The sequence below is a fragment of the Melanerpes formicivorus genome, unplaced genomic scaffold (assembly GCF_026170545.1).
Source record: "Melanerpes formicivorus ecotype bairdi unplaced genomic scaffold, bMelFor1.0.p_v2 SCAF_1, whole genome shotgun sequence".
In the NCBI taxonomy this organism is placed as follows: domain Eukaryota; kingdom Metazoa; phylum Chordata; class Aves; order Piciformes; family Picidae; genus Melanerpes; species Melanerpes formicivorus.
In genome coordinates this window covers 30,866,347-30,892,507 of record NW_027142353.1, presented here as the reverse complement: position 1 = coordinate 30,892,507, position 26,161 = coordinate 30,866,347, and the positions used below count along the sequence as shown (strand labels likewise).

The following is a 26,161-nucleotide window of genomic DNA, read 5'->3' as shown; positions in this document are numbered from 1 at the left end:
ACAGTGTATGTTATGATTGTGCAAGATCATATATGAATGTTACTATTTTCAGTTAGGTTGTGCATTAGTCAGTCCCTTAGAAACTCTGGATTTATTACAGGATGGAAAACTTGTTATGATAGTTGAGATTCACCCATGTGTTCAAGCACTTCAAACCTAATGTAAAATGTTGATCATGAATGACTAAGAAAGATGAGTGTACACAGCTTTCTACTCTAAAACATCAAGCCAGTTCATCAGTGAACAGAGACTATTTGTACTACAGACTTTTCCCTTTGCTGTTTTATCTAAGATTACTTTGGCTGTTACCAGCCCTGATCTCAGACAGCTGATACCCAGAGCAAGTTAGGGCTGCAGTTTACAGAGATTATCGGCAACCCTGCCACGCTACACGTCTGGTATCACAGCTCCTTTCAGCACTGGTGAAACATACCTATTTGCCAGTGCTGCCTTGCTTGCAACAATGCACCTTCCCCCCCCACACACCCTGCAGATTTGCTTTATCCGTTTCATAGAGGTCCTTTGGCCACCCATCTCGCTGAAATGGATGGCAACAAGTGTATGTTCTTCCACTGAGGCAAACGTGTGGTTTTGCACCCTTGTTCTAGCACAGAACCACACATTACGCCTCTGGCATCCAAGATCTCTATGTCCTCTTATTTTATTGATGGTGAGAGTGCTGCGTGGACAGGCTCAGCCTTGCACTGGGATGACTGGTGCACTCACTGGTAAGGCTACCCACGACCCTACTGCACAGGAACCTAGACCTCCAGCAGCGCAACTCCGGAGCGGGGAGCTAAAGCACGTAAAATAGACACAACAATGGAGAAAAACGCCCCCACCGAGACGCCGTTGTCCGCTCGGAAACGAAGGCCGGCGAGCAACAATCTTTCCACCACCATCTTGAATGTGGGCAGCAGAAGCCCCACTGCCCTCCGTAAGGAAACAGTAACAGCGTCACACCCACCCTTTCAGACACCGGGAAGTAACTAAAGAGGCGGAATGGCCCCATCGCGCGCAATCAGCACCTAGCGAAAACCTAAAGTCACATTTAAAGAAAACCAAACCACTTCATTCCCTACCCTCTCCGCCCCGGATAGGAAACAAAAAGCTACTTGCCCTCACTTAATATGGCACCTGCTTCCGCCCTCGCCTGGTGACCACGCCCCCTCGGGCAGAGGGCGGGACGGCAGCAGGTACGCGCCTCTCTCTGTGCGCGCGCGCACCCGCGGAATGTTTTTTCCCATCCCTGCGCTCCTCCCACGGCTATCCGTGACACATGTGTCACGAGACGCTGCGCGAGGAGGGGTGCCCGCCCTCCAGTGCCTCCCCTCCCCCTCGGTCCCGCCCCTCCCCGAGCTCCTCCGCGCGCGCGCCGCGGCCCGGCCGGTGGCACGACGGACCCGCACCGGCTGCAGCAGCGCGATGACGGCGCGGCGGGAGGCGGCGGCGGTGCCGCCTGGCTGCTCCAGCTCCTATTTTCCTCGCGCAGGCAGCTGGGGTGCTGACTGGCGAGGTGCGGCGCTGCGCTTCGCCCTGGCGTTGCTCCTCCATACGGCGCGGGCCGAGAATGAAGGTGAGACCCAGATTACCCTTCCTTTCTTGTCCTTCCTTCCACCCCCTTCTCTCCAACTCCTCCTCCTCTTCCTCCTCTTCCTCCTCTGGCTGTTGCGGGGCTGTTGGCGGCCGCGGCCCGCGCGCTCCCCGGTGGTGCTTGTGGCGGCGCGTGTGTGTGGGGGATGATCTCGGGGGCGGATGGGTATGATGAGATTCTTAGCCTCGTCTCTCCTACCCGTCGCCGGGGCCGTCGGGTCCCGCTGTTCGCTGTGCCAGGAACCGCTGGCCCTGTGTCTTCCCCACCCCGCCGCGTCTGCCAGGGTGCGCCGTCAGGTCTACGGATGTGTGTGTCGGCGGCGGGGGGCAGTCGCTGACGTTGGGGCAAACTTGACGGAGTTTCTTCTCCCTGACAGTGGCGGGGATGGAGCTGCCCTTTAAAAAGGAGAGGGGAGGGGAAAGAATTAAAAAAGGCTTTCTCGTGTTGAGCTGGTTTCCCTGCGGCAGGTTTCCAGCAGGAGACCGAGCCAAGACAAACAGGCGGGCAGACCTGCCTGGGAACGGACAGAAATACACACTTAGAGGTGACAGCGAGCCCCCCACCTTCGCCTTCCCGAACTTTTGACAGGTGACTGACACCTTCGCGAGGCCGGGGGTGTTTCTCCAAACTTAGTGAAAGTCAGACGGGGATTTTTAAACTTCTGGTGACTGATTTTGGTGCATTGTCTTTTCATTGTGGTTTAACAAGGGGAAAAAGCCCCAAATGAAACACCTAAGCATATTCTGTAGCATTGCTGTGAACGGCTTTCAAGCATGGTCACAGTGCGGCTTTGTTACAAAACAGCAGATAAATGTAATGTATTACAGAAGTGGGTGAAAGAGATTTACTTCAGCTAACACGGGAATTTACTTTTCAAGAAAGTTGTGCTGGAGGAGGGTATATTGGAAGATGATTGAAAAGTATTAGACCAAATGATGCCTGAGAAGATAAAATTTTGTACTGATACCAGTTCCATCTGTTAATACTGTCCATTGCTTAAAACTTACCCTAGCAACATTTCTGTCATTTTCAGCGAGTGAGTTTGAGTCTTATAAAGGACATTAATTTTTTTACAGTATTTTCTGATTTCTGACGCTGATTTTATTCCCAAGTTTTCTGCTGCTTGACTGTAATCTCTGTGTGGTACATTTAAGCTCACAAATAAATTTTGGTCTGTTGTTTTAAGTTTTTCTTGTAACTTTTTGTTTGTTTGATTGTTGGTTTCGTTGTTGGGTTTTTTGTGTGTGTTTTGTGGGGTGTTTTTGCGTTTTTGTTTTTTTTTAAATCATATAATGTTTTATGAACTCCTTGATTACCTGTATTTGTGGATCACATGTTGAAAACTGCTCTTGTAGTCTTCCTTTCACTGAGTGCAATGCCGGTTTATGGCCTGGATAAAGGAATTATTGATGCTGGAATAGACCTCTGAGATACCAAATGCAACCTATGACCTAACACCACGACATTGACTAGACCATTGCACTAAGTGCCACAAACTTCCCTTAAACACCTTTCCACCACCTCCCTGGGCAGTCCATTTTAGTGTCTAATTACCCTTTCCATGAGGAAGTGCTTCCTAACATTCAACCTAAACCTCCCCTGGTGCAGCTTCAGGCTATGCCTTCTTGTCTGTGCCACAAGTTGCCTGGGAGAAAAGCCCACACTTTGCTACAACTTGCCTTTAGGTAGTTGCAGGGTGTGATAAGGTCCCCCCCTGAGTCTCTTCCAGGCTAAACAACCCCAGCTCCTTCAGCCTCTCCTCCTAAGACTTTCCCCCCAGTCCCTTCACCAGTCTTGCCACTTTCCTCTGGACTCCCTCTAGCACCTCAATATCTTTCTTGAAGTGAGGGACCCAGAACTGCACACACTACTCGAAGTGAGGCCTCACCAATGCCAAATACAGGGGCAGAATGATATCCCTAGTCCTGCTGGCCACACTATTCTCAATACAAGCCAAGATGCCATTGGCCTTCCTTGCCACTGGGGCACACTGCTGGTTTATGTTCAGCTGGTTGCCAACCAGAATTCTGAGATACCTCTCTGGCAGGACACTCTCCAGCCACTCATCCCCCATTCTGTAGTGCTGCATGGGGTTATTGGGGCCGAAGTGTAGGACCCTGCCCTTGGCCTTGTTAAACCTCCTACTGTTGGCCTCAGCCCATTGATCCAACCTGTCCAGGTCTCTCTGAAGTGTCCTCCTACCTTCCATCAGGTCAACACTCCTCCCCAACTTGGTGTCATCCACCAATTTGCTAATGGTGGACTCGATTTCCCTTATCCAAGTCATCAATAAAGATGTTGAATAGGACTGGGCCCAGTACTGATTCCTGGGGGACACCACTGGTCACTGGACACCACTCTGTGCCCAGTCATCCAGACAGTTTTTAACCCGGCAAAGGGTGCACCTGCCCAAGCCATGGGCTGCCAGCTTTTCCAGGAGGATGTGGTGGGAGACTGTCAAAGGCTTTGCTGAAGTGTAAGTGGACCACATCCACAGCCCTCCCATCGTCTACCAGGTGGGTCACCTAGTCATAGAATGTGATCAGATTGGTTAGACAGGACCGTCCTTTTCTAAAGGCTTCCGTGTCATCAGTGAAGTTTTAAGGCAAAGTCAAAAGTGACTTGTAACATCCAGTCCCATTCTCTTAAATTACAGTCAAAGTGCCAGATTCTAAGAGGTAATAAGTGAAGGTAGGAGAGGAAAGACCTGCTTGGATAGCAGACCTTTAGGCCAAAATGAAAGAGATCTCAGAGGGAAAGGAGGGGTGGGTGTTTTAGGCTCTGTCCCTCAGCTCCTTAGCTTCCACCAAGTTGTCAAGGTAAACATACACAGTAAGGCACAGTCAAAAAAATAAATAATTCCTTTCTATCTCCCAAATGTGGACATACATCTTTCATTGCAGCTGCAGGAGTGAAGCAGTGGACAAGGATTAAAACTGAGCTGGTGCATTTTTGCTAATGTACTATTTCTGTGCTGCTGAGTTGATGACTAGTGAGGCACAGTGTAGGTATGTATTCCAGAGGAGTTGCTACAGAAAAGTAAAACAGAAGCTCTTGCATAGATAAAATGATAGGAGAGAAGAATAGAGCACAGTATTACAAAGTGGAAAATGAAGGTTGAAGGACATATTTTTCTTCTTACCTTGAATGTACATGAGGAGAAACTGGGAGAAAGATGGAGCTGATGTACAGAAGGGAAAGGTTAGCTTCGCGCAAGCAGCTCTTTATGGAGCTGTCATGGGTAGAAACAAAATTGGTGCTGGAGTATTCCAGATTGACATGACTGCTTCTAGTCCCCAGTCTTAGTTAGAAAGTTTGAAGTTAAAAATGTAACATAAACACCTTTGCCATTTATGTAAGAACAAAAAGCAAAACTGAAATCCTTTGTGTATGCCAGCAGTACATCAATGCCATGGGTAACAGTGATATTGCTGTACATTCTGTGCTAGAGAAATAGAACTTGAGGAAAGTATCTGGCATCTGATGCATGTGCACCTGAAACATCAATTTCAGATCAAACACTGATGTGTGACTTTTTTTATGTCTAGCAAAGTCCTCAGTGCCCATATATTTCTAATGAATGAGTAAGACTGAGAAGGCTGTAAAATTTGTTGTTTGTTTCTTTGTTTTCAATTAGGAAATCTGTGAACCCATAGCGAAAGGATGACATGCAGGGGGAAAAAAACTATTCAGTCTCAAACAGCCTCCTGCTATTTATGAGGGTCAAAAATAGTTTCTTTTGCAGATACATACAATTTTCAGTCTTTTTGTAGGCTTGTTCTTTCCTACTATAATTATCGTGTTCTGTGTAGCTGCACAGGTGATGGACAACTTTTGGTTTATATTAGAGGATGTGTGCAGTTTTTCTAGTTTAAGTTTTGTTTTCTTTGATGTTTGGTTGGTTTTGTTTTGTTTGTGGTTTTTTTTTTTTTTTGGTTTGGTTGTTTTGTTTTAATTGCTTGAGAGAGGGGCCATACAAAACAGCCTTTTGGGTTTCAGCTTGAAGAAAGCCATATTAATGCCATAAACCCCATGGTCAGTAAAATGTTTTGAAGACAAAGCTTTAACAGCAGCATGTTTTTTTCTTGTATTTATATTCATTTATATTTGAAACCCCCTTCATTTTATACAACAGTGAATTTGCTTTTTATTTGTCCAGTTGATTGAAAGCATACTGAGATTATTTTGATAGTTCTGTTACCTCATAATTAAAGCAAGGCTGATATTTAGGCTAGATTCAGTCTCTAACTGTTACTTTTAAAGTTACATCTTAGTGGTGGAAAAGGCAAAAAAGATAATTTAAACAGCTATGTCCTCATATCAGGTAGATCAGTGAAAGTGCAGAATGTTGTGGTTTTTTTCCCAAAAATTGACATTTTCTTTGCTAACATCTCAGAAACTAAGATAGTTACTGTGCCTAAATGATAGGTAAAATAATCATGGAGTACATGAAAGGAGGTATTGTCATTGGAACAGTGCACTGGGGCGCTAGAGTTCTGGTTCTGTCATTCCACCTAATTTCAGGCAGTTAGGGTTTCCTTTTTTGCTTTTTACCAGTATCTAAAATGGAAATCCAGGATATTTTGTATGAGTAAACTAATGCTGGAAGGTGATGTGAGAGGGAAATATTGTTTAAAACAGCATTATAAAAAAGCCTCTTTGCATGTACCGCTTGTTTGTTGTATCCTGCTGTCAGAACTAATATATAGCACACTACCATTTTAATGCTAATGCTTTTACCCTGACTTAAACCAAAGTGTTATTCAGAAAGAATGACTTTGATGCAACTGAAAACATTTTGCAGCTGAAGTAGCACATCAAAATCATGAACAGTGTGAGGATTGGACATGGCACTTGGTGCCATGGTCTAGTCATGAGGTCTGTGGTGACAGGTTGGACTTGATGATCTTTGAGGTCTCTTCCAATCTTGTTGATACTATGAAAATACAGTGAGTAAAAACTGATCATGCTATCTCACTGTGGTATTGAAACTTAGTATGGGTGAGCTTATGTACTTAGTATGGGAGGGCACTATGACTTTGCTTTCTTGAATGATAAATATTAACCATGTGCTTGGATTGGGCATGGAGAAGTTGTAATGCAATGGGCAGGAAGTTGTGACCCCATGTTCTCCATGACATCCTGTGTAATCTTGAAATGTTTGCTGTTCCCTCCTCTGCATTCTTTCTTCCTTGTCAGTGTCCATTTGTATTGCATGGATGAGGCAGACTGAGGTACCCTCACCTGTGGAGGTGTTTGAAGGATAGTGTGCTGTAGTTTAGGGCCTTGGATTGTAGACTGTTGAAGGTAATTCTGTAGTGCCTAACATGATGAAGCCTTTCTGAAGCTTGCAGAAGCCTGTAGACATTATTTAAAGCTTTTTGTTGTAATTTTTGTGATTGATTGTCAGTAATGCAATATGGATTACTTTGAGCCATTCATATACTTTTGTGCATGTTAAAATTTCAGCTTTGACATTTGTGTGTCACTTTATTTCAAAACCCACTCAATTTTGCTCTTCCTGAAGAGGTAATGTTATAGTTCCATGGTGTGTTTTACTAAGTTTATAAGAATCTATCAAACTGTAAACTTGGTAAACTGCCTGTGAGTTTGACGGTGAATGGTGGATGCTGTGCACATAACTAACAGTAAAAGTTCTGTGACTGAGTCACAGGTTAGAACCAGTTTGTTTTGTGTTTGTGGATTTATCAAGATTAAAAATCAATAAAGGTAATTTTTATTCCTCTTGCTAGCAACTGCTATCCAGTGTGGTGCCTCTGACTTTGCCAGTCTTAACAGCAGCTGCAAGGTGTCTTTTTTCTTTTTCCTTTTTTTTTTTTTTCTCTCTCTAAAAAACAGCATTTGAAGTAAATCTGCACTCTAGATGGTGATAAGTAGAGGTACAAAAACTGGACTGGATAACACCTTGTGTGACCTGCTCTAACTTGACCTGTTCTGACCAGGTGGCTGGGCTGAAGAATTCTGGGGTCACCAACTTATGTTACTCTGTAGTTCCAAAAGGCAAGCACACTGGATTATTATTTGGGAAGCAATTGCTTCAATACATTTACCTGTGGTAGTTGTGAAATTTGGATTTAAACTACAGTTATTTGAAAAATATTCTCTGGTTTTGCTAAAAATTTGTGTTAGCATTTCAACATTTTTCATTACTAATACTAAGATAGAGGATTCAGAATTTCTTCTTGCATAGGGAGTATTTCAGTACATTGCTGGAAAATCCTTTATTTTTACTTATGTTTTTTGGCATTAGTAGTGCAAGTTGTTAATTTGGAAATAGGAACATAGTTTAACTTTAGTTTGCACACAGTCACCCACCTTTCTTATATGAAGGAATTATTACAACAACTGTGGATTCAAAGGCAGTAATTCTTGCCATCAACTCCCTTTTGCCCATTTTGTAAAGCTTGTAAACTGAAAATGTAGATGACGTATTTAAGAAACCAAAGGAACTGATGACCATAAGAGTTAAAGGAGAGATATTTATCTTTCTAGTCATAAATACAGGCAAAAAATAATCCTGTGTCAGATAGGGGTTTGTTAGAGACAGCTGGTAAATCTTCAACATGTGATGCAGGAATGTTTTGTATTTCTGTTTTCTGAATTGTCTACATAGAATAATTAGTAACGTACTGACTGTAGCAAAGACGTGATGCATCATCTGCATGTAATGGTTTCAAAACCTTTTCTGATAAACAGGCTTGGATAGCTCATGCTCTGAAATATTAAAGGTACTAAACCAAAATTGTGTGCATTCATGCTCTTTTCAGAAACCTTGAGTGTAATGGGGAAATAGCAAATTGCTGAAAGATTGCAGTGTAATTTACTCTCTGAAAAGGAATTAAAGAACAAGGAGTTTTACTCTAGTTGGAGATTTTATTGCTACACCTACCTATCTTCTCACTAAGACTATCATAGAGGCATTTTTAATATCTGCCTTCCTACTGCCTGACATGCACAGCAATAGAGAGCCATCTGAGAAAAAATGGAGTTATAAAGGAGTTACTGATTTATTGGTTTAAGTCTGCACAGCAGCCCTTAAGAAGTTAATGAATGTGATTTAGAATAAACTTTATTTAGAATAAACCAAACCAGGTTGGAAGAGACCTTCAAGATCATTGCATCCAAACCATCAACCAATCCAACCCACCCAAACAGCTAACCCATGGCACCAAGTACCCCATCAAGTCTCCTCCTGAACACCTCCAATGATGGTGACTCCACCACCTGCCCAGGCAGCCCATTCCAATGGGCAATCACTCTTTCTGTATAGAACTTCTTCCTAACATCCATCCTAAACCTCCCCTGGTGCAGCCTGAGACTGTGTCCTCTTGTTCTGGTACTGGCTGCCTGGGAGAAGAGACCATCATCCGCCTGTCTACAACTTCCCTTCAGGTAGTTGTAGAGAGTGACAAGGTCATCCCTGAGTCTCCTCTTCTCCAGGCTGAGCAACCCCAGCTCCCTCAGTGTTTCCTCAAAGGGCTTGTGTTCCAAACCCCTCACCAACTTCATTGCCCTTCTCTGGACTCGTTCCAGCAAGTCAACATCCTTCCTAAACTGAGGGGCCCAGAACTGGACACAGGACTCAAGGTGTGGCCTAACCAGTGCAGTGTACAGGGGCAGAATGACCTCCCTGCTCCTGCTGGCCACACTGTCCTTCATGCAGGCCAGGATGCCATTGGCCCTCTTGGCTGCCTGGGCACACTGCAGGCTCATTTTCAGCCTGCCATCGACAAGTACCCCCAGGTCCCTCTCTGCCTGGCTGCTCTCCAGCCACTCTGACCACAGCCTGTAGCTCTGCATGGGGTTGCTGTGGCCAATGTGCAGAACCCGGCACTTGGATGTGTTAAATCTCATGCTGTTGGATTCTGCCCATCTGTCCAGCCTGTCAAGGTCCCTCTGCAGAGCCTCTCTACCCTCCAGCAGATCAACTCCTGCCCCCAGCTTGGTGTCATCTGCAAATTTACTGATGATGGACTCAATGCCCTCATCCAGATCATCAATAAAGATGTTAAAGAGCATGGGGCCCAACACTGATCCTTGGGGCACACCACTAGTGACTGGCTGCCAGGTGGATGTGGCACCATTCACCACCACTCTCTGGGCTCGGCCATCTAGCCAGTTCCTAACCCATCGCAGTGTGCTCCCGTCCAAGCCATGGGCTGACAGCTTGGCCAGGAGTTTGCTGTGGGGGAACAGTGTCAAAGGCCTTGCTGAGGTCCAGGTAGACTACACCAACAGGCCTGCCTACATCCACCAGGCGGGTTACCTGATCATAGAAGGAGATCAGGTTGGTCAGGCAGGACCTGCCCTTCCTAAATCCATGCTGGCTAGGCCTGATCCCTTGGCCATCCTGTAAGTGCTGTGTGATTGCACTCAGGATGACCTGTTCCATAATCTTGCCTGGCACTGAGGTCAGGCTGACAGGCCTATAATTCCCTGGCTTATCCAACCGGCCCTTCTTGTGGAGGGGCACAACGTTGGCCAGCTTCCAGTCATCTGGGACCTCTCCAGAGAGCCAGGACTGCTGAAAAATGATGGAGAGTGGCTTGGCCAAAGATGATACACCCTCACCCTCTTTTTTTCCCGTAGTTCCATTAAAAGTTCATTAACCATCCAGGCTGGCCGTCTGCCCTGGCGGCTCATCTTCCGTTACATTGGCACAGCCTGTCCCTGAGCCTTCAACAATTCTTCCTTGAAGTATGTCCAGCTCTCCTGGACCCCTGTATTATTAAGGGCTTTATCCCAAGGAACCCTCTGAATTAGTTCCTTGAGTAACCTGAAGTCTACCCTCCGGAAGTCCAGAGTGGAGGTCTTCTTGCTGCCCCTCTTAGCTTGACCAAAAACCGAGAATTCAATTATCTTGTGGTCACTGGACCCCAAACACCCTCCGACCACCACATCACCCACCAGCCCTTCCCTGTTGGTGAAGAGGAGGTCAAGCATAGCCTTGCCCCTGGTAGGCTCTCACAGCACCTGGGATAAGAAGCTGTCATCCATGCATTCTAAGAATCTCCTAGACTGTCTCCTCTCTGCTGTGTTGAGATCCCAGCAGATGTTAGGCAGGTTGAAGTCACCCATGAGAACAAGGTCTGGAGATCTTGAGACGGCCCTAAGCTGCCTATAGAATGCTTCATCAACATCTTCCTCCTGGTTGGGTGGTCTATAACAGACTCCAACCAGGGTGTCTGCCCTGCCGGTCTTCCCTCTAATTCTTACCCACAAGCATTCAACCCGATCGTCCCTAATCTCCATCTCAATGGCATCTAGTGCCTTCCTGATGTACAGGGCCACCCCTCCACCCCTTCTTCCTTGCCTGTCTCTCCTGAAGAGCCTGTAGCCGTCAATTGCAGCGCTCCAGTCATGTGAGTCATCCCACCACGTCTCTGTGATGGCAACTACACCATAACTTTCCTGCTGCAACAAGGCTTCCAGCTCCTCTTGTTTGTTACCCATGCTTTGTGCATTAGTGTACATGCACTTCAGCTGGGCTGCCGGTTTCACCTCCGACTCTAGCTTGTCGCCCCTAGACTCTTGCCTGAGGCGACTAGTTTCAGCCCCTTCCCCCTTTGAAACTAGTTTAAAGCCCTGTCAATGAGACCTGCCAATTCCCTTCCCAGGATCTTTTTACCTTTGGGGGACAGGCCATTCTCATATACTGTGACCTTTCCCCTCCTCTGGGACAGATGTACTCCATCTGTTGCCAGCTGGCCTGGTACAGTAGAAAGTTTCCCAATATCAAAAAACCCAAAATTCTTTTGACTGCACCAGCCTCTAAGCCACTTGTTAACTATAGCTGCTGTCCTGTTCCTTATGGTATTCCCTCCTGAGGCTAAGGGTATTGATGGAAAAATTATTTGTGCCCCTGACCCCTCAACCAGGTCTCCCAGGGCCCTGAAGTCATCTTTGATAGCCCTGGGAGTTCTGGTTGCAACATCATCATTCCCTAACTGCATAACTAGTAAAGGGTAGTAGTCAGAGGACTGCACCAGTCTAGGCAGCCTTCTGGTAACATCATTAACTTGGGCTCCTGGCAGACAACAGAGTTCCCTATGAGATGGGTCAGGCTGACATATAGGGCCCTCCATTCCCCTCAGAAGGGAATCACCAATAACAATTACCCTCCTCTTTTTTTTTGAGGGAACAGGTCCTGATGCCAGGGGAAGGCTGTTTAACCTTAGGCTGCTTTGCCTTAGGCTGCTTTGCCTTAGGCTGCTTTGCCTTAGGCTGTTTAGGATACCTGAATGAAATTTAGTGGAAACTGTACCTAACCATTCCCTCTATGCACTGGGTGAAGTTACAAAATGTTATTTAATAGAACTGTTTAGCTGACTTGAATACAGCATGTTTGTTTTTTTGAAGTTATTTGATCAATGTATCCATTAGCTATTCTTCCTAAAGAAGTCTGTTTTGATATCTGTGTGAGACTGTAGAGATTTTGTGTAACAATGTGCACATACTTTTTAATGTTAACTAAACTCAAGGTTAATTAAGCACAAACCATCCTTGGTTACAGTTCTCTTTTTAGAAGTTGTTTAGGTCAAGAAATACAGATAATAATGTTATTCAGCAGAATAAGTCACTGGGGGAGTGGTGATAGAATAGGAGACAAAGTTGTAGTCAAGTGTGGTACTGATTTCAATAATTTGTTTCCACTAAACCTCTGATATACACGTTGTTCTTCAACATTCCTTTTTGGATCCATTGATAGGAAATAGAATAGGGTCCTTGTAGAGGAAGGCAGTCGTGAAGAAAAGCCTAACTGGGATGTTCTCAAAGAGGTTTTTACAGAAGGAATTTTAGTTTTTGAAAAATTAAAACTTTCTTTAGAGGCATATTCTGTTGGAAACATCTCAAGGTAGTTTCCCCAGTGTGAAATTGCATGGCTTCAGCAAAGTCTGATGTGACTTTATTTTCATAATAGATAACTGCAGACTGAAAATGTCTGTCTCAGATTGAATACAATAGAAAATAGTGATACTGAAGTAAAGAAATTGGCTATTTTTCATGACATCTGCTTCTACTCAGGAATTTCGGGCTTTGGATATAGTACGTTAAGTAATACTAAAAACTGATTATCCAAAGCTTGTGAATAAATATGAATTCATTTAGCAATACAGGAAAAGTCTTAATGAATCAGTAGTTTACATCAAAATGCTGTGCAAGTATTTGCGGGTGGAATTTGTCGATAAGAACTATCTAGGCAACTACATAAACTGCAGGATGTTTGGGTTTTGTTTATTCCCAGCAGTGGTTTGAGCAGTACCTTGGAGGCTGGTTACAGGGAGTTCCTTCTGAGTCTGTTCTGGGACCTGTCCTGTCCTGCGTAGTATCTTTGTCACTGATCTGGAGTTGGAATATACCAGATCTGGGGAGCAGTCAGTATGCTCAAATGCAGGGCTGCATTTCAGAAACATCTAAACAGGAGAGAGGAGTGAGTTGACAGGACCTTGATGAAAATCCTTTATATGGGAGAATATAATGTGTATAAAACCATTTAATATGTAGCTTACAAGAAAAGACAGTCAGTTCACAGATTCTGCAGTCTCAGAGCAATGCCAATACCTTCTGTCTTCAATGTGAGCCTTCCAAACTTGCACTTTAGTGAAATTAGCCACTGAACAAATCCACCAAACTCACTCGCTCAACAAGAACCAAACAAAACCACCAAAAACCCACCACCAACAGATTGCATGAAGAGCTACTTCAAAGGCACATCCAGGCTGAATAATGACCATAATACACCTGAGAGCAAGAATTGTTCTTTATACTGTAGAAAAGAGGAAGGGAGATGGGATTTTCAGAGAAATGAGTGGAGAACAACTGCAGCATGTTTTCAAAGAAGATAAAACATAGGGCAAGAAGAGTGAAACAAAATACAATAATTCCAGGTTTGGAAGAGGGGGGATTAAGAAAAAAAAAAAAAGCCACACCTAGAAAACAAACAACTCAAAGCTGCAAGTAGGAATATGGAAACAAAATGCTTAAGTATGTTTAACTGCAGAAATTCCAATTCACCTACCCAAAATACCTCAGCAAGTAGTTACTCTCAGAAGCAAATCATCTACTCTGGTCACTCTTTTAGAAACTGCAATGATGACCTAGGTTTACACCCTGCACAACACAATTTGTATGGCCCAAAGCTAGGAAAAAAGGATGCTGTTTGCAGATGTCTTTTACTTCCTTTAAAGTTTTTTCCTCTCTGCAAATGAGTTATGAGAAGTTTCCATGAAATATTGTTCTAAAAGTATTGTTCTTTTTGGCTTAAAAATAATGTGCACTAGAGTCTTTTTCCAGATGAGAGTTTTTCTTTTCTTCGTCTTGTTTTGGGGTTTTTTTTGTGTTTAAAAATAAGTATTCTCATTCATACTCCCCTATGCAATCTTAATGAGAAACAGTATTGGATATTATTTCCTGAGACATTTCTTGAGCCCAGCAAGTAAATATCTGTAGAGGAACAAATTAAATTATTGATATGTTTAACTGTGAAGCATCATCTTAAAGCAAATGTTTTAAATAGGTATTATAAATAGTCTTGCAACTTGATTGTTGGTGGCTTCTTTGGTTTTTTGTTTGCTTGATTTTACAGTGAAATTTTGCTACCATCTGAAGTAGACCATTTTGGTCAGTAGCAGATAACTTTCTAAAACTTATTGCAAATAAGGTCAGATTGCAGCTTTGGCTGACGTGGATGAAAATGCACATTTCTGTAAGGTGGAAATACAGGCTGAGTACAGAATATTGTGGCAGGTTTTGGCTATGCCTGAAAATAAAAGTATTTGCATAATTGGTGATTATTGGTGATAAGTTATTTACAGTAATTTTCTTAGCAGTCTGCTTTTTATTTAGTAATTTTCCCAGGTGTAGTACCTGTTGCTTTCAGTGCTCTGCTCATGATTCTGTACTTTCATTGCAAGGATATATCTGTTTCACAACACAGTGCATACTCTGTAAAAGAAACCTTCAAGCAGTTGCACCATCTTCCAAAGCACAAATACTGTGTGCCAAATGCGTGAACTTCAGGATAGAGACCTGCATTCCTTCCTCAGATTAGGTGGTGGCTTTATTGTTTGGAGTCTATGTTCTGAATCAGAATTGTGCTGTCACTTTCTGTTTTGTGGCTGGCATTAAAAACTGAATTGATTACTGAATTCCTAGAAAATGTGCATCAGTCTTAACTAAGGGGAAGACTGAGTGGATGAACATGATCTGACAGCTCTACTAGTGGCAAAGGTCCTTGCTGTGTAAAGAGGCTTGGTTTTTGTCTAAAGTCAGTAGTGACACATGACTAAGCAAAAGATTGTATGCAGACTTAATTAGGTAAGAATGTATACACAAATTTGTGCTGTTTGCCGTAAAATACAAATTTGACCTTTTTCTATCTTACTGTGGAATAGTGAGTTATGTGCTCAGATATCACAGTGCCAGTGATCTTCTGTCTCTTTAGCTTGTTAATTTGGTCATAGGTCGATGCATATGAATTAATTTGAGTATGTGTTGTGTAAAGTAAACATTTCTTGTGAAAATAGTATAAAACAAGATTTTTAATGAAAAGTCTGTTTGTTACTTAGCTTAATGTATTGCTTTTTCAGTCCACATGATTAAAGTCCATTATCTAGGAATGTTTCTATTTCAGCTAATATGTAAACAAAAAAAGAAACATCTATCAAGTTGACTTAGCACAAATGAATATATTTATTTGTGAAAAGACTTCAAAGCGAGTTTTTTTTTTATGTGATCTATACTAGTCTGTGTGTATTTACTGTCTTGGATATGATCACTCATCCTGAAGTCAGTGGGAAAAATTACCTATTTCCTTTTAAAAAATATGACTGACTACTGAAAAAGAAACAAATTAATTGTCTATGTATGTAGGTGGAGGAGGATTTAGCTGGAAAGGAAGCTGACTATAGTTCTGTCCCAGAGCCTCTTGCTTCAGGCTTGCTGGCTGTGTAAGAGAATAATCCACATTTCCAATGAACCAGTCACCTGTTGGGATGTAGTCAGAAATTCAGGCAGATAGCTACACTGACATCCATCTTGGAGAATAGAACTTGCTTTAAATAGCTTTTATTGTGGTAAACACTGAACTGGGACAGGTTTCTTGAGGCTCTCTAAACTTTTGTATTCTAGAAGCTGATAAAAAGGGTTGCTCGTATTACAGCATAATACTTGTTTTTCCTTATCTTTATGGCACTGAATTTTTTACAGCATCATTTTCTTCTCATAATATTGTTGGTTTATTGTTCTATAGCCTCTATTTTATGTGGTGCTCACTTTTCCACTGTTCAAGATGATTGAAATTGTGTGATTGTGAATAAGCAGTTAATTAATAGTCAAAGTTTTAAAACCAACTTACTCAGTTCTTGTTGTGCTGTTTAGATGGTAGAGATAAAAATGCTGTAATCACAATTACCCTGACAGAAGTGAATGACATTTAGCACATTGTAATTGCTTCAGGTGGCTATAATTACCTTGAAGTCAACTTAGTCATTAAGACAAAGGGTTGGAAACTGAACTTTAGAAAAACATGGTGTAAATTAGGGAGATTTAAACAATTAATCTGACCCTATTTTATTGAGTTGGAACACTGTCTACAGTATTCATAGACTAGAAGATACCAGGTTGTGTAACTATAGCTTAGAAGAAAATTGGTTTAGACAAGATTTAAGGGAGAAAATACTTCTTACAGGCATGTAAGAGTGTATATGTAATGATTAACATAAAAATAAATTAAGGCACCATGTTCTGGAGTAGCTGTTCCAGAACTAAGTAATATTGTTGAATAATGTTTTTATAAGCATATATGCCAGAATGTAAGTTCTTATTGAAATGAAGAAATTGACAGTGGCTAAAGGAAAGAAAAAAATTTGCAAAGCTACCTTAAAAATTAGATGTCAGTCAGAAGTAGGCCTCAACCTGTTAACCATGGAGAATTTTTTTATCATTGTGCACCAAGAGTCTTGGCATATTCTGTGGTCTCACATCACATGCAAATTTAGTCTGTGTCATTCAGGCACATATAAAGACTGATGTTGGCTAAAATGATTTTGATATTAAGTTCTGGTCTACTTTAGAGGAGTATTTAGAAATATACTGGTAATAATGACTAGACAATTGTGAGAAACGAGCTCACTGCTGAAATTTATAACCAGTTTATTATAAAATAAAGGCAACACAGCGCTGGGCGCATAGCGAGTTTGCTAGAGGCGCACCATTACAACACGAGGTGGACTTATATAGACGGCAAACATACATATTCATATATTAAAATGTACAAATTCATATATTCCCCAGCATGCTCCCACCTCTCTCCATCAGGACTGAGACAAAACCTGCACTTTTGACCTGGCCAGTCTTTAGACCTGTTGGCGCCTCACCTTTCTCTCCCAATACCCCACACAATACAGACCATAACCAACCAATCAGCCCAACAATCCAGCCCAACGATCGAGCCCCCCCCCCGGGTCCCCTGTAATTCCCCTTGCAAAAGCCAAATATTATAACCAGTTTCTCACAGTCCCTCCCCTTCTTTCTACTACTTTTGGCTTGAGCCATAATAACCTAACTTGGTGACAATTCTACAACAAGCAAAAGGATTCCCAATTTCAACTTCCTGGTAAAGGGAATGGAATAAAAACTGATGTTCCTTGCCTGACAATATTTCCTCTTTCACTTTAATAGGTGCCATACACAAGGAGTGGGTATGGTATATATACCAATGTGAGAAACGAACTCACTGCTGAAAATTTATAACCAGTTTATTATAAAATAAAGGCAACACAGCGCTGGGCGTATAGCGAGTTTGCTAGAGGTGCACCCCAACAACACGAGTTGAACTTACATAGATGGCAAACATACATATTAATATATTAAAGCGTACATATTCATATATTCCCCAACACGCTCCCCACCCCTCTCCATCAGGACAGACAAAACCTGCGCTTTTGACCTGGCCAGTCTTTAGACCTGTTGGCACCTCCCCTTTCTCTCCCAATACCCCACACAATACAGACCATCAACCAGGCCCAACGATCGGGCCCCCCCAGTCCCCAGTAATTCCCCTTGCGAAAGCCAAATATTATAACCAGTTTCTCACAATCCCTCCCCTTCTTTTTACTACATTTGGCTTGAGCCATAATTACTTATTCCCAATTTCAACTTCCTGGTACAGGAATGGGATAACAACTGATGTTCCTTGCCTGAAAATACTTCTTCTTTTACTTTAATAGGTACTATCTGGGTGACACCTTTCTCCCTCTGAGTGGTTAATGCTGGGAATTAGGAGTCCGGTTTGACTTGCAACTCCACTCACATGGCCTATGGTGTTGCTGCCCACAGCCATGGTTCTAGATCTTCTTCGTGGCAATTACAGAGGTCTACCCTGTCTTGCCTCCTACAATCCCCACTAATGCTCTGCGCAGACCATGTCTCCTTCCCTTGCCCAGGGAGGTTGTACCAATTTCGAACCCCGACTTGTTTGTAGTTTGTGATGTTTTCAGGCAAGGACCATTACCACTCCACTCCTGATACTGGAACTCATCCTCATGGGGTACCACGGTCCATTCAGTGGATGGATCCACCAGTCCTTTAACTCTGGTTGCATGTTGGCTGTCTGTATTGCAGTCTCTGTGGTCCCACTAGCTGAACACAGTTTTTGGTACTTTAACACACAGAACATAGATGAATCCTCTGTCCTAATCACTTCAAATTATAACCGCAACAGCATACATTTATAACCACACACACTCTCAGCACATCATTATAGTGCAGCAGAAAAATTTACCATCACTTTTCTAAATAGCCAGTTTACCATTACTATTACACTTTACCCATCCCCAATGACATCAAGTCCCAGGATCTTTTATACACAGAAGTAAATCCTTGGTAATGTCAGATGTTTCAAAAGGTGGGTTTGTCTCGCTAATTCCAGAGCCTTCAGACCAGAGGTGTTCCTGAAGTGGTCCTTTTACTCACGAAGCATGTGTCCACCCTTTTTCTGCAGTGTGGACAGCTGGATCTGTTGTTAACAAAACCAAGCAAAGATCCTTCCCAGGGGGAAATTAGTGACTCTCCTTTCCAAGTTGTTATTAACACTTTACCCCCAGCTTCAATCCCATATACATCAGGAATCCCAAAGGTGGGATCTGAGACCAGAACAAAACAAAAAGCTGCTTTCTGGGCCTCCTCTACTAATAAAGGCTGCTGATAAGCAAATTGGCCCTCACCTACTTACAGAATCTAGTAACTTGGAACAATGCCCTACAGGATTTTTACTTCCAGTCCAGTCCTGGGTCAACACCCCATATAGAGGTACACAAAGATCAAATGATTTGTCCATGTCAGGCAAATTTAAAACAGGGCATCAATCAACATTCTTTTTATTTATCCAATCACTCATCGTCTTCTGGACTCCATTTAATATTACTATTGAGGGCTAATTTATCATATAAGACTTTTACCTCTTTTTTTTTCCTCTCAATCCATAATCACCAGTACCCTTACAGCAGTTACCAACATTCTAGCTTTTGCCTTGTTTCTCTTCATCCCTCCTTACAAACATCTCTGAGATTCACATAGTAATTCCTCTAAACCTCTGTCTTGCCAATCCTCGATCTTTTCCAGTTTCTAGTATCTGCCCATGGTTTTGCCACAAACTGCATCCTGAGAAGTATCACCCCAGCTGCAGAACTGGGATCTATTCCAGAATAGAGCTGCAAACTTCTCTTTAATCTTGCCATCCACTCCATAGGAGGCTTCCTCTGATGCTCGCTATAGGCTTTATCAAAATTTCTGGGCACATCTTCTTCAATTCCTTGTCTCATGTTCTCTCTCCCCTGAAGCTGTTGATAGTCCCACTGAGGATCTTGATTAGGCCACTTCTGATTTCTTGGTGCCCCCCCCCCCCCCCTCTGATTTTACCTCTCCCATATTCTCACGCCAGCCTGTCTGCCTTTTCCTTGTCTTTGTCCTTAAATATGGGAACAGGGGTAGGGCGTGAAGCCCTAATCCAAACAGTAGCATATTCAGCTTAAACCATTTTTTCTTTGATTTCCCTTTTCTCAACTCATCATCCCAAAACTATAATATGATCCCCAAGGCGCTCTCTGAGATGGGAATGGGAGGGAGTTCTGATGACTTGCTTTTGTCCCATTCTCCTGATCACTACTCACTGCCCGGGGGTCAAAACCGAGCGGCGGCAGTTGAAACGCCAGCTCCGAGCCACTAGCCGGCTCCCTGCGAACTAACAACCCCCCCTCACTGTGCCGATCCCCTGCAAAGTCAAACCGCAAAAAAACCTCACCCGCCGCAGCCCAGGTCCCTGCCCTCCTGCGGAAACCTGAAACCACGGAAAAAAACCTTCCCGAAGCAGGTCCCTCAAACCGAGGTCCCCCCTAAAAACCGGGACATCAGACCCGCGAGCGTGACCGCGCCACGGGCCCCCACAGTTCAAGTCCCCCTAAGGAACCGACTGCAGGATACGAAAAACTCCTGAACCCGGGTCCCGCTCTGCCGGCACACCGGAAACCAGGACGTCAGACCCGCGAGCGTGACTGCACCATGGGCCCCCGCAGTTCAAGCTCCCCTAAGGAACAGACCACAGGATATGGAAAAACTCCTGAACCCGGGTCCCCCACCACCGGAACACCGGAAACCAGGACGCCAAATCTGCGACCGCCACCGCGACGCGGGCCCCCACGGCCCAGGCCCCTCCAGAAACCGGACCACAGGATACCAAAACCCCGAAACCAGGCCCCTCACCACCGGGACGCTGAAAACCGGGACGCTGAAAACCGGGACGCAGCGCCGGTCGCCCGATCCCTACGGACGACCAGTCTCCACAGCCCCCAGACCGTAGAAACAACGTTGCCCCTTCACAGCCTGAAACCAAGGCTGTGAAGACCACCTGACTACCATCCAGAATCCTGGAATCCCCACCCCCAGTGAAATTCTGGGACCCTTTAGCCAGGACCCCTCCTTAGCTACCGGGACTTTAATCCTTTCCCCTTTTGCCCCTAAAACTCGCTCTCCACACCCCCTGTAGGAACCTTGGTAACACAAATAACCCTCCTTCTCCAACCTGAGCCTGGCCACCTCCTGGGCCTGATCCTTTACCAGTCCACTGGTGGGCACAGCTCAGCCACTACAGCTCTCCCCGCAACAGCTCCTGCTCCGCCCGCCGCACTACCGCAGGTGCTGGTGCAAACGCTGACTTGCAGCTCCGACTGCTCTACATGCAGCCCCTACCCTAATGGCCCCGGCTCCAGGCCCGCCCGGAGCCGATCCAACTAAGCTTAAAAAGAAACCATTAAGATCTCTCTTCTCCTTGGGCACTCTCGTTTCAAATGCCCAACCTTCCCACAATCTACTTTTCTCTCTAGGCTCTTCCTCCATTATCTTTTTAGCCTTATCCTGCGTATTGTGCCTCCAACGTGCAACCCCAGAGGACTGTCCAGGGGTATATCCCTGGGTACCCATGTTGCTCCCATGTTTCCCGGGGCTGGTCTACACCTGACCCTTGCCCCATTTCCCGAGGCCCACGCTTTCCATCACCAACCGCTTTGTCCCTTCACTGGCCAAGTCCCTTGTGGGATATTGGAAACGCAGTTAGAAGGACTCCGCACTTGCTTTGTGGATCCAGACTTGGACTGTCCAGCCCATGTCTCACGCACGCACACACTCTCACTGACCTCAATACCTGCCCAACCGGACAATACTTACAGTCCTTTTCTTGCCCGGGTCTTTGTGCACAAAAATTACAGGCAACTTCCGGGAGCTCCTTCCCTTGCCTTTATCTTATAACGTTGGCTGGATCTACCCGTGTTCCGAGAGGCGTCCAGGGTCCTCCTTCCGGGCCGCCGAAATCAGCGGGGGCACCCCCCCTTCTGAAGGGCCCCGAAGGCCGTTGCAGACAGGGTAATCACGTACAGGTCACCAAACTGAGAAACGAGCTCACTGCTGAAATTTATAACCAGTTTATTATAAAATAAAGGCAACACAGCGCTGGGCGCATAGCGAGTTTGCTAGAGGCGCACCCCAACAACACGAGTTGAACTGATATAGACGGCAAACATACATATTAATATATTAAAGCGTACATAGTCATATATTCCCCAGCACGCTCCCACCCCTCTCCATCAGGACTGAGACAAAACCTGCACTTTTGACCTGGCCAGTCTTTAGACCTGTTGGCGCCTCACCTTTCTCTCCCAATACCTCACACAATACAGACCATAACCAACCAATCAGCCCAACGAGCCCCCCGGTCGCCAGTAATTCCCCTTGCGAAAGCCAAATATTATAACCAGCTTCTCACACAGTGTTTTTACTGTTCCAGAAATTTGTGAGTTCTGTGATGGGCAGACATTATAGCTGCGGTGGTGGGTTATTTGTTCATTTTGTTTTGTTGTTGTTTGATGTTTTGCTTTTGTTTGTTTACTTAGATTTTTTTTGCCTTTTTTTAGAGTTTGGAAAAGATCAAAAATGCTCTCTGTATATATATTTTAAAAAAAAGGGGGGGGGGGGGGGTTGTAGCAAGTAGGAAGGCCTTTCTGATATAATTTATGATATTGTCATAGAAACACTGACTTAAGCAAAGAAGTTGTACTTTAAAGGCTGTCAACTGAAAACTAACAGAAAATGAAACTTGGAGTATTTGTAGTGTTTGCTGTTGCTTAAATCACTTCTGTTAATAGCAACCTGCTATTCAAAAAGAGGAAATAAGGATATGCAAGGTAGAAAAAATTGACCCTGAAATCAATGTCCTAATAGTGAGTGACTGAAATTGTCATGTATTCTGAATCTGGTAAATTTTCTTCTTGGGGGTGCATGTGGGCATAAAGGTTTTTTTTGCCAAGAGGCAGCTATGTCTACCTCTTGGGAGAAAATACTCTGTTCAGCAGAAGTGGGGAGGAAAGGAGATGGTGATTCTTGCTGCAGCAGGAAAGTTATGATGTAGTTGCCATCACAGAGACGTGCTGGGACGACTCACATGACTGGAGTGCTGCAATTGATGGCTACAGGCTCTTCAGGAGAGACAGGCAAGGAAGAAGGGGTGGAGGGGTGGCCCTGTATGTCAGGGAGGCACTAGATGCCATTGAGACAGAGATTAGGGATGATCGGGTTGAGTGCCTGTGGGTAAGAATTAGAGGGAAGGCCAACAGGGCTGACATCCTGGTTGGAGCCTGTTATAGACCACCCAACCAGGAGAAGGATGTTGATGAGTCATTCTATAGGCAGCTTAAGGCTGTCTCAAGATCGCCTGACCTTGTTCTCATGGGTGACTTCAACTTGCCTGATATCTGCTGGGATCTTAACATAGCAGAGAAGTGGCAATCTAGGAGGTTCTTAGAATGCATGGAGGACAGCTTCTTATCCCAGGTGCTGTGAGAGCCTACCAGGGGCAAGGCTATGCTTGACCTCCTCTTCACCAATAGGGAAGGGTTGGTGGGTGATGTGGTGGTCGGAGGGTGCTTAGGGGCCAGTGACCACGAGATAATTGAATTCTCATTATTTGGTCAAGCTAGGAAGGGCAGCAAGAAGACCTCCACTCTGGATTTCCGGAGGGCGGACTTCAGGCTACTCAAGGAACTAATTCAGAGGGTTCCTTGGGATAAAGCCCTTAAAAACAAAGGGGTCCAGGAGAGCTGGTCCTACTTCAAGGAAGAACTGTTGAAGGCTCAGGGACAGGCTGTGCCAATGTGCCGGAAGATGAGCCACCGGGGCAGACGGCCAGCCTGGATGGTTAAAGAACTTTTAATGGAACTAAGGGAAAAAAAGAGGGTGTATCACCTTTGGAAGAAAGGTGAGGCAACCCGTGAAAAATTTAAGGATGTTGCTAGGTCTTGCAGGAAGAAAATTAGGGAGGCAAAAGCGCATTTGGAGCTTAGTCTGGCCTCTGCTGTGAAGGACAACAAAAAGTCCTTCTATAAATACATTAATAGTAAGAGGAAGGGAAAGGACAACCTCCACTCCTTGGTGGACACGGAGGGGAACGTTGTGATAAGGGATGAGGAAAAGGCAGAGATACTTAACACCTTCTTTGCCTCAATTTTTACCAGCAGGACAGAATGTCTTCCAGGCAGCTGGCCTGCAGAGCTGGCAGAAGGAGCCAGGGAGCAGCATAGTTTTCCACTGTTCCAAAATGGGGTAGTTGGTGATCTGCTCAGCCGCCTGGATCCCCACAAGTCCATGGGACCAGATGGGATCCATCCTAGGGTGCTGAGGGAGCTGTCAGAGGAGCTGGCCAAGCCACTCTCCATCATGTTTCAGCAGTCCTGGCTCACTGGCGAGGTTCCAGAGGACTGGAAGCTGGCCAACGTGGTGCCCATCCATAAGAAGGGCCGGTTGGATGAGCCAGGGAATTACAGGCCTGTCAGCCTGACCTCAGTGCCAGGCAAGATCATGGAACAGGTCATCCTGAGTGCAATAACACAACACTTACAGGATGGCCAAGGGATCAGGCCTAGCCAGCATGGATTTAGGAAGGGCAGGTCCTGCCTGACCAACCTGATCTCCTTCTATGATCAGGTGACCCGCCTGGTGGATGTGGGGAGGCCTGTGGATGTAGTTTACCTGGACCTCAGCAAGGCCTTTGACACCGTCCCCCATAGCAAACTGCTGGCCAAGCTGTCAGCCCATGGCTTGGACAGCAGCACTCTGAGCTGGGTTAGGAACTGGCTGGATGGCCGAACCCAGAGAGTGGTGGTGAATGGTGTCACATCCAGCTGGCAGCCAGTCAGTAGCGGAGTCCCCCAGGGATCAGTGCTGGGCCCCATCCTCTTTAACATCTTTATTGATGATCTGGATGAGGGCATTGAGTCTATCATCAGTAAATTTGCTGATGACACCAAGCTGGGGGCAGGTGTTGATCTGCTAGAGGGTCGAGAGGCTCTGCAGAGAGACCTCGACAGGCTGGACAGATGGGCAGAGTCCAACGGCATGAGATTTAACGCATCCAAGTGCCGGGTTCTGCACATTGGCCACAACAACCCCATGCAGTGCTACAGGCTGGGGTCAGAGTGGCTGGAGAGCAGCCAGGCAGAGAGGGACCTGGGGGTGCTGGTTGATGGTAGGATGAACATGAGCCTGCAGTGTGCCCAGGCAGCCAAGAGGGCCAATGGCATCCTGGCCTGCATGAAGGACAGTGTGGCCAGCAGGAGCAGGGAGGTCATTCTGCCCCTGTACACTGCACTGGTTAGGCCACACCTCGAGTACTGTGTCCAGTTCTGGGCCCCTCAGTTTAGGAAGGATGTTGACTTGCTGGAGCGAGTCCAGAGAAGGGCAACGAAGTTAGTGAGGGGCTTGGAACACAAGCCCTATGAGGAGAGACTGAGGGAGCTGGGGCTGCTTAGCCTGGAGAGGAGGAGACTCAGGGGTGACCTTATTGCTCTCTACAACTACCTGAAGGGAGGTTGTAAACAGGCAGAGGTTGGTCTCTTCTCCCAGGCAGCCAGCACCAGAACAAGAGGACACAGTCTCAGGCTGCGCCAGGGGAAGTTCAGGCTGGAGGTCAGGAGGAAGTTTTACACGGAGAGAGTGATTGCCCATTGGAATGGGCTGCCTGGGGAGGTGGTGGAGTCGCCGTCACTGGAGGTGTTCAGGAGGAGACTTGACAGGGTGCTTGGTTACATGGGTTCGTTGATTGGGTGGTGTTGGGTGATAGGTTGGACGCGATGATCTTGAAGGTCTCTTCCAACCTGGTTTATTCTATTCTTTCTATTCTTCTGGTCTTAAAATCTGTAGATAGGAATCTTCACTCTTTTTTCTTCTTTGGGGCCTTAGCATGCTAATAAAATGTAAAGCTTGACTAAACTATTATAATCAGCTTTTAGGTCTTCAATCACCTGTAAGTTCAGGAAGAAATTGTTTTCCTAATGTGTAATTTGGCTTCTTGGCTGCTGATTTGTGCAGTGGCAGTTCACACCATAACAGCTGTAATGCTTTTACCCCAAATGTATGTTGTGCCCCTCTCGTAGCAGTTGCCAGTCATGTGGCTGAGATGACTGAATGATTTGGGTGATCCTTTGTGACTTGTCAGTGAAGATTTTAAAAAATGTAATTGGCTTTCCCTCATTCAAATGTGACTTGTTGCTTCAACCTGAATTGAGAATCTAAGAAGTCAGGTGCAAAACCAAGCTTTCATATCACAAAGGTGTAGGTATTTACTTGTAATTTCCTTACTTTGATAAAATAATAATGTAGAAACAAAGTTAATCTAATACAAAGTTTAAGCCCTAACCACAGAAAGTTCATCAGTCCGAGTTGAGATGTGACTGCACAATGGCCACCAGCCAAGATTTGCAGTGAGTGCATCTGACTTACCTGGCACTGTCATCCACTCTCTAAAAACATTTCTTAAATGATATAATGACGAATGACAGTTCTATTTAACAGTGTCATCTGCTCAAAATGTTTTGTAACATCTGTTGCTTTGTTCATAAGGTGCAGCAATGATGAAATAACTTGCAGAGTGGATGTTTGGGGTTTACAGAAGGGCTGCCTGTATTCAAGCTGCTTGGGTAGAAGGCTGATTAACTTTTGTGAGCT

General features: G+C 44.9%; 1 protein-coding gene across 1 annotated transcript in view; it reads left to right on the top strand.

The window, feature by feature from the left end:
• Positions 1 to 1,387: 1,387 nt before the first annotated feature.
• Positions 1,388 to 26,161, top strand: part of TMEM131 (transmembrane protein 131) — a 136,331-nt gene continuing 111,557 nt past the window's right edge. Inside the window, exon 1 of the mRNA XM_068139069.1 lies at positions 1,388 to 1,576. Coding sequence (XP_067995170.1) covers positions 1,426 to 1,576 — 151 coding nt within the window. The 5' untranslated portion in view covers positions 1,388 to 1,425. The remainder of the gene's footprint in view (positions 1,577 to 26,161) is intronic.